Genomic DNA, 20,997 nt, shown 5'->3' on the forward strand with positions numbered 1-20,997 from the left:
ACGCGCGCAAATGCCGTTAGTGAGAGGAAGAAGTCATTCAGAAAATTTGACTTTTTCAGCTTTGCTGTGTGAACAAATGTAAAACGAAAAACGAGCGTCAGACGACGAAACAAAAAAACATAGCAGGACAAGTCCTGACGTACAATTCAAAGAATTTTCATTGACTAAACAGAAAAACTAGACCTAGAATGGACTATGAGTGAATTGAGAAAACCATTTTAAATCAGATCAAAAAATAAGAATAAAAAACAAAAAAACAATGTCAAAATGCCGCATGTGAACAAAAAAACCACTAGCGAGAAATGAAATTTTAATTCAAACAAAAAACTAGGCCTAGGATGAGCTGCGAATGGATTGGGACAACCATTCAGAAAAAAATCCGATCCAAAAAATCGAAAAAACAGTAAAAATCAGAGTGAAATTGCCGCATGTGAACAAAAAACCACTACCGAGAATCCGATTTTTTGTTCAAACACCATTTTCGCACTCTACTTTAAAATTAGAGCGAAAAAAATTCACGCCGCAAAACCACTCGCTTTTTCGCTCCATTTCCTGTTTCGGCGTGACCAAAATCACTACTCCAATTTGATTCAAAAATCATGAAAATGTGTGAACAGATCTTAAAAAAAAAAGAGAGCGCCCCAATACAATTCAAATTCTTTGAATTGTAAAAATTCTTTGAATTGTAAAAAACCAAGAGCACCGCAATATAGCTTCGCTCAGCTTACAGCTTCGCAGCTATAAAAACATACAGAAAAATTGGATTCAAATCCAGTCGAATTACACATGTGCGAAAACGTTAGAGCGTAAAAATGGACAAGCAATTGAGTTACATACCCACTGTATAGAGGGAATCTCTCCTCTGTGAATAAATTCTCGCAGCCTAGTCTATTCATCAAGTCTTTTGTAGCCGTTAATGACTCGGCACATGCAAATCCACCAGCAACAACTGCGATTTCGGAACCATCCACGGAGCTCAACTCATTGGAAACAGCTGTCAATGCATCCGCCCAAGAACATTTAGAAAGAGCACCACTGTTCTCGTTCTTCACAAATGGCTGTGTCAGTCTCTGGTACTTGAGTCCGTCATATGAGAAGCGGGTCTTGTCAGAAATCCAGCTTTCGTTTATATCCTACAATTGCAGCGCATTAAAAATTTGAGACTATATACCACAGCCCTCATATAAAATTTGATTTCAATCTGTTGAAAAGAGAAGCAATATTGAGCATCTAACAGCCGTCCTGATTTGGGAGCAATTGCTAATTAGAATTAGCGTAATACAATTTTAGAGTATTGCTCAATTTCATTGCTGCTTATGGCTACAACGAAAACCTGATCTGTTGTTTCCCCCACCACCTCCACTGTTTTTATGACCCCCACTTATAAATTATATGTTGTTATGTACCTCGATACTATGAACAAAATATCTGGTGCGTCTAGGGGACGTAAAAGTTATATGCCCACTAAGCTGCGGGGAGGGGTTCCTTTTAATCAATAAAAAATGTCACAAATACAGCTTTCTGTTTATGCACCTACGATTAGAGTGTGCATGACTAACATCGTTGTTCCTGGGTATAATTCGCATGAGGTCACCAGCGCGTGTATTCAGAACGATATTCGATCCAACCGCGTCCATAACATCCACACTCTCCACTTTCCTAAAATAGCGCACAAAACTAATAACAGCAAGCTCTCCAAACTACTTTTTCAAAAAAGCACTGTTTTAGATTATCAATAATTAGATGCTGAAATTGATTCTTGGTTGCGCCCCCTCGAATGCTTTATTTGTCGCCTATACAAATTTATTAGGATTCAAAAATATTTAAAATAGCCGGCAAATTGTCGGAAACAAGCCGCCGTTGACCCTCTCGACGCAAATCGGGATTGAAACAGAAAAGGAAGAGATAGAAGTTGAAAAAAAAAATTCTAAGGGTCAAAACGTGTCCTAATTTCGTGTGCAGTTGCAGACTAAAAATATACTAAATTCACCTCCTAAAATGAAGTCATTAACCTTAATACTAATGCCAGCTAGCAACCACACTAAGTATATGTTAGAACAAAATCTTAGTCGACCGAGGGACTTAGTGCCTTGATACGAGGTCGCCTGGCACGAATGTTGGGTTCGAGCCCCGAGGAGGAACAAGATTTTGTTCTAACGTATTTAGAGAACGTTGAATTCCATTTGAAATTGAAGTTGCAGATTATTAAATTTTCCAGATTAATAAAAAAAAGTTTATTAAATTATACAGGAGTTGAAATAGACACGGTTTGATTCGGTTGAAACGGTTTGATTCAAGAAGTGACAATATAATTTTTTGTCCCAAACTTAGTGTCATATAGTACACGAAGTATAGGAAAAACGAAATAAGATTTTCACTTCTATTTAACCGACGAAATCGTACCCTGGGTTATCTTAATGAATTTTGATGATGATTCAATGACCGGGCTTTAAAGATACCCCGTTTCTTGAGATTTTGTCTTTTGACATTGACCGTATTCACTACGAAGCGTAATTCAATGAGTGAAAGAACTTGAAATCAATTCAATTGAAACTGTGGCTCAGATAAGTCAGGCGTCAAACATGAAAATCGTGATAATACAAACAGAAAAACGTGATCAAAAAGTAAAGCGCGTCAAAACATAACATAGCTGGCAGATTGCCAGAAAATAGCCGCAATAGATTCGTAGATCGGCAGTCTAAAAAAAACAGTAAAAAAGACAGACCAAAAAAATTCGTCTTTTCATTGAAGGCTGATCTGTTATATTTTGATTAAAAATCTGTTAAAAAAGTTATTGCTGCCTCTATTAGCTGATCTCAAATAACCTTCATTTAGAGTGACACACACCCATTTGACCTCATCTCTTTGAATTAAAGTAAATAAAAGTCAATTTCAAAGTGAGGAAGTCATTTTTGAGAGTGAGGTAAGTCAAGTGTGACCAAAAATTTAATCACGCGCATGAACAAAAGAACTCGCTCCACTGAGAGCGAAAAATGACGTCACACATGCAATTCAGTTGAAATTGCATGAACGAATGAACAAAAAGTGGCTGTGACGTCATATGGTCGTAACAAAAATCATGACGACGAAATAAAAAAAAAACCAAGAGAAGGCCAATAATAGCCCCAGCTATCGCTGTGCGGCTATTAATAACCGACCAAGTCCTTAATAACAATCCAAAGAATTTTATTAACTAGTGACCTGGAGATCAATATTTTAGAAGAAAAATCGAACTAAGACTCAAAAATGCACACATGACCCGCCCTATATGCGCTAAAAGTCTAAACAATTAGAAAATGTCCTTGAAGATTCAGTGTTTTAAGAATCATTAAAAAACACTTTGAGAAAATACCCATTCTACGAGTCTTCAGAATGACTCTACAATACAACAACCGTGTGGAAATCAATGATAGAAAGCAAAAGATGCAAAACCTAAAGAAAATGGCACAGAAAATTATGGAAAATCTGTCGAGTCAAAGAAGCTCATAACTAAATGCCCAAATCCTTAAATGAAGCTACAAGTTGGAGCTAACAAACTGATCAAAGTTACGCCACGCTAGAAGGCCAATAAGAACTGTTTGGAGACTAAGTGATAAGTCCACCAGAAAAAAAATATAAGCAAGACTAAAAATTCAATTTTTATTTTTTGGAAAGAAAGTGTCAAAATTATCAAAACAACTGCTGTAAACTCATGCGACCAATTCGATTCACTTATTCCTTTTTAGCAACCAATAAAACCTCGTTAATACCTTGAGAACAAATAGTTGAGAAGTAACAGAAAGCAAAAAGTAGGAACCGAAAAAATTATTTCAGATAACTAAATTCTCAGTCGCAAACGATGAGAATAGTCTTTAATAAGAATAGGCGGTTAACACAGCAGTAGGAAAAACAACAGCCTGTAAGTATACAGTATACACAAAAGTAAAGAAAAACCCCTAACCATTTATTCTTAATTTTCAGCTAATGAGACCTGTCATTAAAGATACTCAGTGATAAGAGACCATAAAAAGAACAAAAAATGTGAAATCCAATATTCACATATATTTTTTTATAAAAACAGCGTCAAAGTAATAAATAAAAGGCATTAGCTGCTCGTTGATGAAATCGCGCAACTACAAATAAGCCCAATTAGAAGAACACATGTATCACATTATTAGCACGCACGACAAGAAACGCTGAAAACAAATCGAATTACAGCACGCGAAAAATCGTTTTCAAAAATCGACAACTTCCTCAAATACAATTTTCTCACTCAACTTGATCGGTAATTTGAAAAAATCAGGCTGCCAGCCTCACGAACGTCAAACGCAGAAAAAAGTGTGGTAGATCATAAAATATACAGCTCACCAATACAATCCAGAAACTTCTGAATGTAACAAAGCAGTACAAGTCTTGAATTACAAGGTACAGAACCAAATGGTCTAATAGACCTCAATAATAATTATCAACTTCAAAGCAACCCTAAAACTAAGACATTCAACAAAGCCAAAGACCCTATAAGCCCAAAATTGAACAAAAACAAAAACCCAATTATAAATTTATGAGATCTAATGTATTATTATTAATCACCAAAAACATCAAAACCTTTCAAAAAATGATACTACTTATCCTTAGAATGAATATAAAATACAACATCCTTGGGTCAAGAACTGAGAAACCAAAAAGCTTCAAAGAAAGAAAACCACCATCTATATGTCAATCATTAACCTCAAATAATGAAACGTTAGAGGTCATAAAATATTTTAGCACTTCTAATGGAAACAAAAACTAAAAAACATAGCTGGCAGATTGCCAGAAAATAGCCGCAATAGCTTCGTAGATCTGCAGTCTCAAAAAAAAACAAAAAAAAGACAGACCAAAAAAATTCGTCTTTTCATTGAAGGCTGATATGTAAAATTTTGATTAAAGATCTGTTTAAGTTTTTGCTGCCTCTATTAGCTGCTCTCTAAAAACCTTAATTTAGAGTGACGTACACCCATTTGACCTTATCTCTTTGAATTAAAGTAAATAAAAGTCAATTTCAAAGTGAGGAAGTCATTTTTGTGAGTGAGGTAAGTTAAGTGTGACCAAAAATTTTATCACGCAAATGAACAAAAAAAACTCGTTCCACTAAGAGCGACAAATGACGTCACACGCGCACTTCAGTTGAAATTGCATGAACGAATGAACAAAAAGCAGATTTGAAGTCGTTGTGACGTCATATGGTGGTAACAAAAATCGCGACGACAAAAAAAAACCAAGAGAAGGACAATATTATCCCCAGCTATCGCTGTGCGGCTATTAATGAGGGAAATGATCGAATTCACTTAATTCGAAAGTAACTTAACTCCGGCAACTAATTAGCTTCACTTATTTCGTGGCTTCTGCAACCGAATAAAAATTGTCATCAATAAGCGATAGGGCAGCCAATACTCAAAAAAGCTCTTGAAATTCGGTTAATATTTTTCTTAATAGGAAAACTGTAACAGTAACAGAGAGAATTAGCTGCAAACTGGAATAATTATTTCGATCAACTAAATCCTGACTAGCAACCAATGAGACCTTATCAGGCGATAAGACAGCAAATACCAGTCAAACTCACACTTGCTTATTTTCTTGGACAACAAAAAGCTTATAAGTCAAAGAAAACAAGAGCTATAGTTTAAAACGATTAATTCGATTGAATTAAACATCCTCAGGAACCGATGAAACCCTTTTCATAATGGGACTAAGCGATAAGACAATAAAGAAGACAAAAGAGTCATTGAGAGCATTAGATTTGAACTTGAACAAATAAATCGAATAGCTTATTCCCCATTAGAATCCAACGAGACCATCCATTAATGAGATTAAGTGAAAAGACAGTGATAACAGAACAGAGTTTAAAAAAATCACCCGATAAATTCACGGGCAAAAAAAAAATCACGAAAATTTTATGACAACGAAGAAAGTATAAAAAGCATTCAACACCCGTTGAGGAATTGAACCATTGGCAAATAGGCGCAAATAGAACACATGTACCCAACTAATAGCACTTAAGAGAATAAACACTGAAAACGAAGTCGAAGTCAAAGTAATGCAATTGAAAAAATGTCCTCTCAAAAACCGATCATAACCGACTAACATCTGGAGAATTGACCTCAAACGACCGCCTGGCTTCGTCAGTAGTTAGCCGCGGTTTCAGGAGGTTAACTTTTGCTTAATGGAAGGGGCGTGAGGTGAGCGCAGTGGGGGGTGGGGGTCAACCTCTAAGAACCAGGTAGAGCCATAAGTTATCGAACGAAAAGGTTCAAAGTTTTCGATGCCGTTCAAAAAGATATGTAAAAAATAAAGAACATTCAGCAATACATTAATAGAATCCTACTGAAATTTATTCCCAAGATAATTTTTATTGGGGATATTCATTACAGATGAGTGTTCCTTTGATCTTAAAGTAACTCAAATCAAAGTTTAAATTGCAAAAGTCACTTTATCGAGTGAGATCAGTCACATACGATCAAAATATAAACACGCAATTGGCCTAAAAAAATTTGCTTGAAAGTAAACATAGCCGGCAGATTGCCGGAATAGCTGCGAAAGAATAGACCTGCGTGCCATATAAGAGATAGAAACAGATCTAAAATGAAAAAAAAATCGACGCCGCTCAAAAAACTAGGCTAAAAAACATTCAGCAATAAATTAATAAAGCTTGTTAAAATTCATTCCTCAGAAGCCTCTTATTCGCAACCTTTACTGCACATATGAGTTCCTTTGACCTTAAACAAATTCAAATTAAACTTAAGTTTTAAAGTGAGTCATTTTATAGAGTGAGGTAAGTCACGTATGATCAAAATCTAATCACGCAAAAAACCTAAAAACTTTCGCTAAAACGAGTGAGAAATGACGTCACGCGCGCATATGCCGTTAGTGAGAGGAAGAAGTTATTCAGAAAATTTGACATTTTCAGCTTTGCTGCGTGAACAAATGTAAAACGAAAAAAGAGCGTCAGACGACGAAACAAAAAACATAGCCGGTAGAATACCGGAAATGGCTCGAATAGTCGTGCATAATAATCTCCAACCTAACCTTACCGAAATCAGAACATCAAAATAGACAAGAGAAAAAAAACAAAAGTAGCCCAACAAACCACATTAAAGTGTTCTAAAAAATGCCGACAATTTTTTAGCTGCCGGGGAGCTGGGTGGGGTGGGTGGGTAGATAGGTTGAGGAGGTGGGTAGTGGTGGGGTAGTTGGCGGGGGGGGGGGGGGTAGGTGGGGGGTAGCTAGGTGAAGGGAGGGAGTAGGTTGGGGGTAAATTGGGGGGAGGGGGTGCGGGGGCGGTAGGTAGGTGTTGGGGGGGGGGGTAGATAGGTGGTGGGGGGGGGGGGGGTTGTGCGGTGTAGTTTAGATAATTAGGGGTGACTTATATAGGAACAAAAAATCTCAAAATAACCTCATCACCGTGAACATTACCAGCAGTTCCTAATTACTATACATTACAAACGAAGCTACTGTTAAAGTCCAATGTTCGAAAACAGAAGTCAACAATCAAAAGTGGAGGTAAATGCTCGAACAGAAAGAAGTCAAAATTCAAGTCATGAACAAACATGCTTTCTGCTAAAAAAAATAACCGGTAGAATACCGGAAACGACTTGAATCGTCGTGCAAAATAATCTACCCTAACTTGGACAAAATCAAAATATCGAAAAAAAAACACTAGAAATAACAAAATTAGTAGACCAATATAACAAAAAAAAGCGTTAAAATTTTTTTAGTTCAGGGGTGTGGGTAGGTGCTGTTGGGGGGGGGGGGGGGGTAGGTACGTTGGGGGGGTTAGGTACGTGAGGGGGTAGATAGGCTGGGGAGGTGGGTAGTGCTGGGGTAGTTGGGGGGGGGTAGCTAGGTGAATGGAGGGGGTAGGTGGGGGTAAGTTGGGGGGGGGGGGGGGGTGTTGGGGGGTTTGGGGTAGGTAGGTGTTGGGGGGTTGTGCGGTGTAGTTTAGATAATTAGGGGTGACTTATATAGGAACAAAAAATCTCAAAATGACCTCTTCACCTTGAACATTACCAGCAGTTCCTAATTACTACACATTACAAACAAAGCTACTAATGTCCAATGTTCGAAAGTCTAATGTTAAAGTCCAATGTTCGAAAGTCTAATGTTAAAGTCCAATGTTCGAAAACAGAAGTCAACAATCAAAAACGGAGGTTAATGCTCGAACAGAAAGAAGTCAAAATTCAAGTCTTGAACAAACTTGCTTTCTGCTAAAAAAAACCTGTAGAATTTCAATACTCCTCTTCGAGTCGTAAACACCTGTAGAATCTCATTACTCCTCTTCGAGTCGTACGAACCAAGAGCACCGCAATATAGCTACGCTCAGCTTACAGCTTCGCAGCTATAACAAATGACGTCACACGGGCAGACACCATTAGTGGGAGGATGAACTCATCCATGAAACTTGCCATTTTCAGCTTTGCTGGGTAACTAAATGTAAAATAAAAAAGAGCTCCAGCTAACGAAACAATAAAAGCACGAACACAGCGATATAGCTGAGTTCTGCTTACAGCTTCGCAGCTCTAACAATATTTTCAAACTTTCTATCTGCAGACAATTTTTAGAAATTTCCTCTGAAATCAACTTAGTGCTCAGGAGATTAGTAAAAGAAAACTATTTTATCTTATTAAAAACAGAAGTTTGGGACTTCTTTGAATAGTTTAGTCCAGTAAATTAAGAAACTCATTACTGCTACGCAAAGTCTATTAAAATCGAGCTAATTAGTTGCTCCATAATCAAAATGGTTTTTCGCTGATGAGTATTCTGGTGCATTTGAATGCAGCAAGCAAGCCAAAACTCTGGACTTTCGGTCCACAAACCATAATTTTTCAGAAACTATGCAGAACTCTTGTTACTTTGCTTTCAAATTTTTTTAGCGTCTCCAGCTGCTTTGCCTCAAATTTCATGGCTGTTTTTTTCCAGAAAAAAACTGTAAATGCGTCTTCAAAAAGCACTCAGAATCGATAGTTTACATAACCTCGGCATCAGAAATACCATATTCAACCAATTTTCTGTCTAGTTCCATAAGTTATAGCTAGACTGAACAAATTTATTGCCCATCAATAGGTTTGCCCCGAGTTTTTCAAATATAAAGATGTCATAAAATCTTAATTTTGATTGGATAAAACTTTTTCCCTGATATTCTTTGTTGCAATTTGATAGCTTGATGTTATTTTTTCTGAATTTTGTTTAAACGTTAAAAACGCAAGAAGTTTTTTCAGACAACCTTAAATGCTGGACGAAATGATTTTGAAATCCTCGTTAGCAAAACCTACATGATTTTATTAAAAGTACATTACAGGTAAAACCTCAAATCCTCCAAGAGGCATGACATCGCACAGAAGTTACAAAGGGGTGCAAAGAAGTTAATAACCACTGGTGAGCAATTACAGATCCAGAGTCCCCTTTAAGCTCAAACTGAATTGATTCGCAAGATTAGGTAAATTGGTACTAGATATTTGGAAGGTCATGTAGCTGGGACAGTGTATAGACGTTCACAAAGTCGAGTGTAGAAGAATACAAAACATAACCGACTAACGTCGGGCGAATTGCTCTCAAACGACCGGTGAGCGGTCGTTTGAGAGTCCCCAAAAAGTTTGAGCTGTGAAACAGAGCTGAAAGGCTCTAAGAGCACTTAATGCCCGCTGGGCGCTACCTGTTTATCCCGTTTTTGAGGACGAAAAGTCAAAAGCGTCAGACGAAAAATCGGTCAAGCGAAAAATCGCATAAAAAAAGACCAACAGGACTAATATAATTGCTACAAACTTCGCTTGAGAGCAATTAATAACTCAAAAATAGGTCAAATCCGTTAAAAACAAGCCAACGGTACCCAAAATTTGCTTAAAATAATGTTTGGGATCTCGAGTAAATCATAGAACTCAGCTCTTCAGGCACATAAAGAACTAGCGAGCTAATTGATTTTTCCATAAAGAAAAGTGATTTCTCCCATTGATGTCTTCTCTAAATCAGAACTTAAAAAAATCAGAACTTTTGTTAACTTTTTATGTTTTCGATAACCTGAATTAATCGATGTTTCTTATGCACTCAGAGCTGATATTATAGCAAGTTTACCAGAGAGCGTATCTTTCATCTAATAATATCTAGGCGTATATGAATCGTGAAAAACCCAAGTAAAATCACGATCAATATTTTTTTTCCTCCAGAAAAGAAATGCTTCTTCACCAATCAATTACTTTTAACAACTTGGAATTTATCATATGCCCTCAAAGCCACCGCCAGACAGGACATCGCAGTGAAGGGATGAAAGGTATTCAAAAAAAGTGGTTATATTCTTTTGAGAGCAATTATTGATCCAGTCTCCTTTTAGCTCAAATTTAAGAAATGCAAATTTCTAATGAATTCCACATTTTATAAAATTCATGCAAATACCGCCCAATATGCACCAGCTGTTGGGAATCATTTTTCTTGAAAAAAATATGCAAATACTCCAGATTATGTAATTTGGTATGATCTCACAATTGATGCGTTCTTTTTATCCGCAACAAAGCAGCACTGAATTTCCATATGAAGTAAATAAAAAATTTTGCATTTTTCTTTAAATACTTTGAACTTTTCCTTTAAATTTAGCTTTGAACATTTTGTAATTGAACAACGTACATTTCATTATTGAGCGGCATGAAGATTCATGCAATTATCGAACTCGTCGCTACTGAATTGTATTTTACGTTTTTACTCCACGCTGCAAGATTTTGCAGACAACCCCAGCAACCTTAATGACCGGTAAGAGACAAATATGAGCATCTTGTGAAGAATTCTGTCACATTATGACAACTCTAAATATAAACGATGACCTAAATAATTACATCCTGAACATTTATATTAGAGCTAAGAGTACAGAGTTGAAAATATAAAAGAAACTGGCCTCATAAATTCCACGAACAATGTTGGAATCGAAAAATTGCTTTGTTTTTCGTCAACACAAGTGTTCATTTTTCTCTGATAGTACAACTAAACGGGGTATAGGGCAAACAGAATTAAACTAAAATGCTCATATACCCGGCAGGCAAAAGTAAAATTGCATTCTTTAATTAATTCTATCTAAGACTGTCAAGACAGCTGAGACCAACCAGGCACATAAGGATAACTATACATTGAAGTAAACAAACAAACAACAACGTATACAGCGACACATAGACGGATGGATGATACTTTTTCTTTACTTGGTTCCGTTGAAATAAATTTTGTTCAAAATATGCTAACCTTATTTCCCAAGGCCTGGCAGTAAACGCGTAGGGTTTTGAAGTCAACGCACCAACAGGGCATATATCTGCGAACAAATATTTTCACGTTCAAGCCAAATATACATGGTTTTCCAAACCTGGTATTTTGACAATATTGGCATAATTTATTTACCGATTACGTTTCCGGACAGCTCTGATTGGAACATCTTCTCCACATAGGTGCCAATCTAGAACAAAATAAAAGGGTTCATATAATTTTGAAGAGGAAAAAAGCAACTGACATTTGGGCCTTATTATTTCATAACTTGGGCAACAAAGCCCTTGTTTAACTTTGATTTTTCTTTTCAGATCATTAGTATGAACTTAATCTTGAACTAGGTACGCAAAAAATCTTGTAATTTACATACAATACAAGAAAAGCGCCGTTCTTGCTTCAATCCAACAATATTGGCGCTTCAAACGAGATTAACCTGTTAGTGGATGAATTTGATTTGTGCAAACAGAGAAAAAGCTTTTATACATCCGGAAGTGACGTTCCGATTCACCCACAGGGAACCTCAACATACCATGTACAAAATTGCCCTCAAACACACAACTATATCCAACCACAAGCCCATTTTTAGGCCCAACAGTAAATGCATTCGGCAAACACATTCGATTTTACAAGCGCACCGTCTTATTACTCTACACTCGTGCAAAATCATTCAATTCATTTTTAGTTCGGATAATTCTTCATAAATAGCCGTCAAACTGTGATTGAAAATTTATTTTTGTTCATTCTTTGTTCACATTAACTTATTTTGGGTGTACATTGTTCTTTAAACAAAATCCTACGGAATAATTAGCAATAGAATGGTTTCAGTGTCTGCGTAAAGTTACACTGGCCGAAAAATATTTTAATTATTTATCCAAGAGCTATCAATTTAGTATAGTTCTGAAACTTAGATTATCTCGACAACTAAACAGCTTGGTGGTGTTTCCTCAGATATGAGTTTTACTAATGGCACCGACACCCACTTCGTTCACTCAATATTCGATAACTGTACAGAGCAGCCTGCAGTTTATAGCCCGTCTCCATTTGCGGACAAGAGGCTGCGTTACATAGCAGCAACGGGAGTTACTGTCTTTAGCTGCACAGGTGTCTTGGTCAACTTCATATTCATCTACGCCATTACTAGAACTAAATATGTTCCCAGAATCACAAAGCACTTTCTAACATGTGTTGCTTTGGGAGACCTCGTAAGGTAAGTGAGTAAACATGCAAGTAAGACTATTGGAGCATAGCCGGCAGATTGTCGGAATAGCTGAGAAAGAATAGACTTGCGTGCCCTATGATAGAATAGAAACAGATACAGATATAAGTTCAAAAAGTTATCGACGCCGCTCAAAAAGCTATGTAAAAAATTAAACGATAAATTAATAAAGCTTGTTAAAATTCATTGTGCAGAAGCCTTTTCATTAGGGACCCTTATTACACATATAAGTTCATTTGACCTTAAACCAATTCAAAATAAACTTAAATTTTAAAGTGCAAAAGACATTTTATTGAGTGAGGTAAGTCACTTATGATCGAAATCTAATCACGCAAAAAACTTTTGCTAGAGTGAGTGAAAAATGACGTCACGCGCACAAAAGCAGTTAGTGAGAGGAAGAAGTCATTCAGAAATTTTGACTTTTCAGCTTTGAGGTATGACGAAAAAAGAGCGTCAGACGACGAAACAAAAAACATAGAAGGACAAGTCCTGACGTACAATTCAAAGAATGTTCATTGACTAAACACAAAACTAGGCCTAGAACGGACAATGAGTGAATTGGGAGAGCCATTTCTAAAAAAATCAGATAAAAAAATTGAAAAAAAAATCAAAGTCAAAATGCCGCATGTGAACAAAAAACCACTAGCGAGAAAGCGAATTTTTGTTCAAACACCGTTTTCTCACTCTACTTTAAATTTAGAGCGAAAAAATTTCACGCCACAAAACTACTCGCTTTTTCGCTCCACTTCCTGTTTTGGTGTAACCGAGATCACTACTCCAATTTGACTTCAAAAATTATAAAATTATGTGCACAGATCTTTAAAAAAGACAGCGCCCCAATACAATTCAAATTCTTTGAATTGTAAAACCAAGACCACCGCAATATAGCTCCGCTCAGCTTACAGCTATAAACATACCCGGCAGATTGCCGGAAAATAGCCGCCGTTGATTCCAATAAGCATGACTGGGATTGAAACAACAGAAGATTTTGAAAAAAAAAAACGATTTTCGTACAAAAACATTTTTTTGAGTCCGATTTATTTTGATGGCATTTCGTAGTTAAACATACTTCTGTTTCTTAGAGAGAGGCTACAGGGGCTACTATCAATAACAATAAGCATTAGAGAGAGGTAACTAATACTTATAGGACCGACGTTCAAATAGCGGGCATCTAAAATTGGGCTTTATGGGTTTATCCCGTTTCTATTTCTGACTTCAATTTTTTATACTGACTGTTCATTTTGAATTGCTTTGCTGAGCAACTGATGTTCAAAATCACTTTTAGCAGAATGAGAGAAGAGAGAAACTAGCCTAGAGAAGTCAAAAAGATTTCACGCAAAATGTTGAAAAGGCGGCAAAATGAGGTAAAGCGAAACATTTTTTTATTCGACGAAAAAAAATAGGAGCGCTATAATAGCCGGCTGAGAAGATGAGGGCGGCTATTAAAAAAAGATTTCAATAAGTACACGCCGTGAATTAAAGAATTAAGCACGCATGAAAAGTTCTCGTGCAGTGCCATCGATATTTTCACTCAATTTCAAATTGTTCTCACATAATAGATTTTGCAGTAACGATAAATATTTTTAGTTTTACGAATTAGAGTACACATCACCGAAAGATTCTAAAAATTATCAAGTAAAATTCTTATTTTAGCAATCCAATACTTAAACATGACACAAAACAGCGCAAGCTTGAGCTTTGTTCCCAAGACAGCTAAAATTCAAACCAGAAAGTTTGGAACAAAGTTTATATACCACAAGATGAAATATTGGCCCGATCTAATTTCTTTTAAAAAACGTCACTCATGAACAAAACCTATGCTTGCGCATAAGATAGGTCAAACTTTTTCAGTGCTCTCGAACGAAGTTTTGAGGCAATTATTGCAAACGTGCGTTTCTCTTTTCATGCAAATTTTCGCTTTACCATTTTTGTGCTTTTCTTCTAGAACATTCTTTGACTTCTTAAGTAACTTTTTTAGGCCTTCGTTCTTCATTTTTGAGTGATATCATTCCAAAATGAAGTTTTTTTAAGACTTAAGCAATTGTGAGCGGTTGTTGAACAAATTCATAGTAGCTTAGTGGTTAACATGGCAGACTGCTCTCCTGGAGGTCGGGTGTTCTAACCCCTATTATATCCGACTTTTGCAAAATTTTTGCTTGACTCCGCATAAAAAAAGTTTCTAAGCTACACCCGTAAATTAACTTACACCCCGCCTGTCGTTTGAGAGCCATTCGCCCGACGCTACTCGGTTTCTGCTTCCGCTGTAAAAACAAGAAGCTGTCCTCCTTACAAAGCGCGTTAAGAAGAGCAGGCGAACTATTATTATCATTAATTATTTGAAAAGAACTAGTCAGGCCGACTGGCTTCAACTATTCCCATCACTATGACACAGTCAGAAAATTTAAAAGAAAAAAAACTTTGATCAAAAACTTTTAAAACCAATGATCAGATGCCATCCTTAAACAGCCGTAAAAACATACTAATAGGTTTTCATTTTCATGAGCACTTTCAATGTCTCACACGAAAGACCACCAAACAATATTATAGGACAAAACTTAAGGTGAACAAAGCAGAGAAATGAAATAAACAGACGGCAAATTCATTCATTTGCACACTAAAATGTAAAAATATTGCATAGAAAGATGTAAAACTTGGGAGCAGACAAACGCAAGAAATTTAAAAAACTAATCCAGCATCAACCAATTTCAGTGCAATTTTTGCCTCCGGCTTCGCTATCTATCCCTCAATATTGGAACAACCGCCAGCCTCAGGAGAAGCTGTAACCTCGTACCCTCCAGGACCCAAAGCCATGTGTAAGCTGCAAGCATGGGTTCTATCATTCACAGACGCAGTTACATCTTACAATATGATGTTCCTCTCATGCGACAGGTAAAATTGTAAACATGTGGCTATAAAAAAATTCACCAATGAGCTCAACCTATCCTCACTTCAATTTCTGTGGGATCCTTACCCAATGATATCACTGTAAACTGAGATATCTCTTTCAGATTTTAGACATTGCACTTTGTCACGTAATGAGTATATGCAATTAAAGCCAAATCACTCCAAGAGCTCCGCAATAATTAAAGCAAAAAATTTCAGGTACATAGCCGCGACACAGCCAGTGCAATATCCTCAAATTATGACTTCAAGGCAGAGCGTGGTGACTATAATAGCAAACTGTCTTGTCATAGCAGGCTTCCACATTCCAGCGTTCCAAGAGCCAATGTGGAGATATGTTCCACATGCTTCAATGTGCGTCCCGAGCTTCTGGTGAGTTAGATTTCATTAGAATTGAATTTAGTGCATACAACGCTTGAAAGATGATTCGAATATACCAGAATCGGTCAATCGCATACTTAAAGGCAGTAAGTTGTAAGGCTCTAAGAGAGCTGCTCAGCCACTTAATGCCCTCCGAGCGCTACCTGTTTATCCCACTTCTGAGGACGAAAAGTTAAAAGGATCAGACGAAAAATCAGTCAGTGAAAAATTGCATGACCTCGGGACTAATATAATTGCTACAAACTTCGTTTGGGAGCAATTAATTACGGTTGCTTGATACTCTATCTTGGAAATCCAATAACTGTTCTCAGGTACAACTGGCCGTACGTGGTGGCGGATTGGATGATCTTTGTAGTGATACCAGGTGTGATATATTTGTGGGCCTATGTTAAATTGACAGACAAGGTGTCCAAGCCCCTCTTTGACAATCCCCAACACGTCAACTCAGATACAGCCCTAGATCAGGACCTCATCCAGGCAAGTGAATACAACAGAGGACTAATCCGCGCAGCTAAAATGTCAACTAGATGACATTGAGATGGCTTCTATCTAATCCATCCTCACTTCGCTAACTTTGCAAAAGAAATTAAATTTGGTGCTTTGAATAAAATTGGGGCCCAATTTTTGGGAAAACTTTGCTATTTAAAACCTACCTTGTTTGTCTCTTATTTACTGTTGTAAATTAGAGACAAACGACGTAGGTTTTACACAGCATTTTTTCCAAAATAGCTCAAACATTGCAATGGAAGTCTTGGTTTCAGGTGATAGGATTTCTTGGAATCTGTTTCTATGTCTCCATCTTACCCTACCAGCTGTATGTCCTCATTATGGCCCTATCTCCTACAGATGGGGGATCTTTCCACAATCACAACTCTTCTCTCTACTCTAATGTGGCCATAGCCGCCCTAGTATGGTTCTCCCTCATCAAGACCATCATCTGCCCTATATATGCCTGCTATAAGTACAAGGCAAGCCCACCACATGAAAAAGTAAAACTCATTGCAGCCACTTTTTAAAGACTAAAGGTATCTGAGGACTTAACCCTGTCTAATTTCTCAACATCTAAATCAAATCCTTGAGTGTCCATAGGAACGTTTCTTTGATCAGGATTCTACAAACTATAAATTTAGTAACAATTAGTTTGGTGAATGCGGCCAGGGAAAAATTATCGACTGATCAAACAGCTTTGAAATCTAAAACCTATCCGTAGACCTAGAACGAATAACTACCAACATAAAAGTTCAAAATGTTCAGAAATTCCACAAGAAACTTCGCAAGATGTTCCTGAGATTGCTCACTTGCGGCCTGAAAGAGGAGGAAGACGAAGAACGTCGTCTGCAGGTGGTGGTGTCCATGATCCGACGCAAAGCCACCACTGGCAGCATCCGCGTCAGACGCAACAGCAACAACGGACCCATTTTCACTACATCGCCCCAACGACATAGCCCCAACTCAAACAGTCAACCACGTCAACATCCCAACTGTGTCACCCCTAGCCGAGTGAACACCTCAATTCAAGAAAATGGGAGTGAGCAAGCAACCATGGGCTTGGCAAGCCATGTGGGCAACAGTCAAAATGCTACTCCTGTCCATTTAAGACCACAACGTGATCAAAACAGGGTCTTCGCTAAAAATCCTCGCCAAATTACGTTACAGGTACCCGTTTACTCATAGGAAAATGATTCATCTACTCATTGGAGAAATTAAATGATTAAACCTTTCTCAATTCCGTTTTTGAAAGTGTTATAAGGGCATGGGTTAAACTGCTCAATTTGGGGGTCTTTTGAGTATTAAAATTGTAAATTCAAAAAACAGGGAATACATTTTACTGACCACGATTTGTCCAAACTAAATTTGTTTAATTTACACTACTATTCCCTTAAGAAAACGTAGAAATTAACGTACAGATGTGGCTTTTAAGTACCAAAGCCTAACAGCGGGCCAATTGAACCGATTTTCATTAATTCACAAAAAACGAACATACATTTTAGAACGGAAAAATTGCCAGCCCTTCATCTCTGAGAGCAAGCATTATTATGTTTAATCGACGAAAAGCCAACTCAGGCAAGACCACCCAGAACGATGAAAACAGTGATCACATTAGTATAGCCAGCGCTTCACCCTCAAAGGAATCGCCTATTCAGAAAACCCCCACTTATCAACTTGTCCAGCGTCTCTCACGGCGCGATTTCTTTCGAAACTCACGAAGTGCAGATGATAACAGTTCCAACAGCGGAGGAGCCGATTCGGGAGCTGAACGCATCTACATCACAGAAACTTCAAACAATCTTTCAGTCACACAACCAGGCTTTCAAGATAACTCTAAGTGGAATGAAAACACTGTTGATGAGAACGATGATAGAGAAGTTTCTATGAAGTTTTATATGGACCAGAATCTGAACAAATCAACCTCTTCAATAGTCAATATTACAACACAAATCTAATAATTGTTTAAACTAATTAAATAAGGCAATCAAGAATGTCAGCAATTAATTTTTGTTGAGAACACTGTTTCAGTAATAATGAGACTTTTCCGTTCGAATTGGGGTAGGCTGCAACTGCATATAAGAAACTTGAAAGTAGAGGCTGCAATGTTCGTGTTTTATAGATTAGCTGTGGAGTATATCAACATAACAGAAATGGCAGAAATTCAATTCATCTTAATTGTTATCATTAGCTTATGAAAAGACACAGACATAGTTGATCCCAAATCCACCAATTAAAGTGAACAAAGATCCCTTACAAAAGAGAGAGAGAGAGGACAATTCTTTTAATTGAGAGTGAAAAGTGAGATTAGTCATGTCCGACCAAAAAAAACTATTGAGGCGAATGAACTAAAAAACCTCGCTCTGATAAGTGTGAAAAAGGACATCACGAACGCAGCTTAGTTAAAAAAAAGTATGAAAAATTTCAAGGCGTGGCGTCGCATGTCATAAGACAAATTTAAAAAAACAACAATATTAAACCAGCTATTAAAACCCAACTACTGAAAACACACAATTAAAAACAAGTTCCAAATGAAACCAATCCTTAAGTCACAGTACCTTGAAGTCAAGTTAATTTATTAAATTAAAATTCCTAATTCAATCCAATTCAAATTCTTAATCATCCAGCGAGAAAATTCATGGCTGACAAATTATCATACGAAGATAGCATACCTGAGCTTGCGTCAGGAAGATAAATGCTTCACCAAAATGAACAAGTAAACCCAATTTGATGGTATTAATGATGTGAACAACCCTAAACAAAAAGTAGCGGCCAACTGAAGGTTCTCTTTCGTTCAAACTTCCTCTAACTTCCGTTGAGTATTTTTCGATAAATCATATGCTCATTTTAAATCATATATTAAAGACCTTAAATTTATTTATCTTAAAGATTTGGTCGAGTAAAGAAAAATTTCACATCAGATGTTCACAAAACATAAAGCTAGGACAACTTCAAAAGAACTGACTTTGTGAAAATTACAGCAGACATATTCTATACGTGTCCGGCTCTGTAATTATAGCACTCATATTTTGTCGTGGTCGATAACACGGGTCAAAGAATTCAATAAGTTGAATTTTAAATTAAATTTTGTACTGAAAATATACAAAAATTAGCTTGTATTTATAGTAGTTATCTATGCGAAACTTCTTTGAAACTTTAATAAAGAAAACTTCTAAGTTTCTTGATGTTTCTTTGAAACCATCACATATTTTTCTATGTGAAATACATCAATCGGTGAGAGTGAGTGGAGCGACCGTGCGGGGTTAGGTTACGGGTGGAATGGGGTGCAGTGTTGGGTGAGAGTTAGTGGAGGGTCTATATGGAAATTCATCATAAGAACCTATTACGGATTGCTCTTTCTCAGCAAAAGCATAGCATAAAAACAACATATCGAAATGTGTCAAGAATCGATAGGGAAACGCCAGTTTTATCCTGGGAACTTGTGCAATCAGAGGAGTGATTTGTTAGCATACAGTGTGTTCTATTCAAAATCACTATTCAGCTAAAACTTTAATTTTTACCACAGTAAAGAGCAGTAGCTAACCTGCATGCCTGATCCACGTCCTGTTGTACCCAGATCATCCACACCTGCAATCTCGCTGCCAAACCTAATACATCTGGTGCAATGGATACATCTGGTCATGATTGTTTTCACAAGAGGCCCGATGTTTTTGTCCTCAACAGCTCGTTTGCCCTCAAATTGATTATCTACAAAACGACTCCGATCACTCCCAAACGCCATGCTCTGATCTTGTAAATCGCACTCTCCGCCTTGATCGCAAATTGGGCAATCAAGGGGGTGGTTGACTAAGAGGAATTCCATTACACCCTCCCTGGCCTTTCTGGATACATCAGAATTGGTTTTAACTTTCATTCCTGGCATCACTGGCATGGCACAAGAAGCCACGGGCTTCATTGATTTTTCAACTTCCACCAGACACATTCTGCAGTTACCGGCAATTGAAAGTTTCTCATGATAACAGAAGCGAGGAATCTCAATGCCTGCGACTGCACAAGCCTGAAAAATTCTTAAAGTTAGCATCGAAGGCACGACCATTTTTGAATTTCAATTGTATTGGAAGATTATTAACTTCCAAGCTTGTAAAAACTTCTATAAATATTTGCGAGTTATTTTTTAAAACATTAAACAATGACGACCTTCCAGCATGTTATCAATAATCGTGTTTTCGCTTCTCTTAAACGATAATGCATTGAACAAGGAGGCAGACATAATGTTACGAACCCACTCATTCACATTTTGACGTTGAACTTCGTGGTGTATGGATATAACAAAATCGCTTTAAACTCAAACAATTAAACGAGATAAATATTGCCGCATTGGAGGGCCAATGAGACCTTTCATAAACGAAACTGCGAGACGAGACAACAAAAACGATAGACTTTTATGGAAAAACGGCACGACCATTTTTGAATTTCAATTGTATCAGATTGTATCAGATTATTAAAAAGTGGGAACAATTAGGTTGCTTCTTAACTGCAAATTTGTCTCGCCTTAACTTTCATCCCACTTGTAATTTTAACATTTCTTTGACATTGCTCAGACATACAAACTTACATTAAGAACAGTTGTGCCGGGATCGACCAGTACCGGTTTGTCATCAATAAATACTTCCACTTTGCTAGATGCAGCACCAGCAACAGAATGTCTCCTCGTCAACAAAGAAGATGCTGAAAACAATACGCCAGTATTGGGTCATTTTCCTAGTTAAGCATAATCAGACAAGACAAAAACGTATCACTTT

The 20,997-nt window shown here is 37.1% G+C and overlaps 2 protein-coding genes across 2 annotated transcripts in view; one reads left to right on the forward strand and one right to left on the reverse strand.

The window, feature by feature from the left end:
- Positions 1–20,997, reverse strand: part of LOC142339268 (NADH-ubiquinone oxidoreductase 75 kDa subunit, mitochondrial-like) — a 494,345-nt gene that overhangs the window by 17,214 nt on the left and 456,134 nt on the right. Inside the window, exons 3-8 of the mRNA XM_075389165.1 lie at positions 20,811–20,923; positions 19,779–20,252; positions 11,386–11,440; positions 11,233–11,299; positions 1,560–1,659; positions 838–1,133 (exon numbers count right to left, since the gene is read on the reverse strand). Coding sequence (XP_075245280.1) covers positions 838–1,133; positions 1,560–1,659; positions 11,233–11,299; positions 11,386–11,440; positions 19,779–20,252; positions 20,811–20,923 — 1,105 coding nt within the window. The remainder of the gene's footprint in view (positions 1–837; positions 1,134–1,559; positions 1,660–11,232; positions 11,300–11,385; positions 11,441–19,778; positions 20,253–20,810; positions 20,924–20,997) is intronic.
- On the forward strand, positions 11,447–18,507 carry LOC142339272 (uncharacterized). The gene is made up of 7 exons (XM_075389179.1): positions 11,447–12,457; positions 15,176–15,355; positions 15,569–15,739; positions 16,060–16,225; positions 16,510–16,716; positions 17,003–17,404; positions 17,740–18,507. The coding sequence occupies exons 1-7, from the start codon at positions 12,201–12,203 to the stop codon at positions 18,190–18,192; spliced, it is 1,836 nt and encodes a 611-aa protein (XP_075245294.1). The 5' UTR covers positions 11,447–12,200; the 3' UTR covers positions 18,193–18,507.

This window comes from Convolutriloba macropyga, chromosome 1 (assembly GCF_964194025.1).
Source record: "Convolutriloba macropyga chromosome 1, txConMacr16.3, whole genome shotgun sequence".
NCBI classification, from domain to species: Eukaryota; Metazoa; Xenacoelomorpha; order Acoela; family Convolutidae; genus Convolutriloba; species Convolutriloba macropyga.

Bases quoted from the DNA above. Each gene is read 5' to 3' on its own strand.
- LOC142339272 (XM_075389179.1), top strand. From the start codon at position 12,201: ATGAGTTTTACTAATGGCACCGACACCCACTTCGTTCACTCAATATTC. The intron at 16,226-16,509 runs GCAAGTGAATAC...TCTTGGTTTCAG, and splicing joins TAGATCAGGACCTCATCCAG to GTGATAGGATTTCTTGGAAT. The intron at 17,405-17,739 runs GTACCCGTTTAC...CATACATTTTAG, and splicing joins CTCGCCAAATTACGTTACAG to AACGGAAAAATTGCCAGCCC.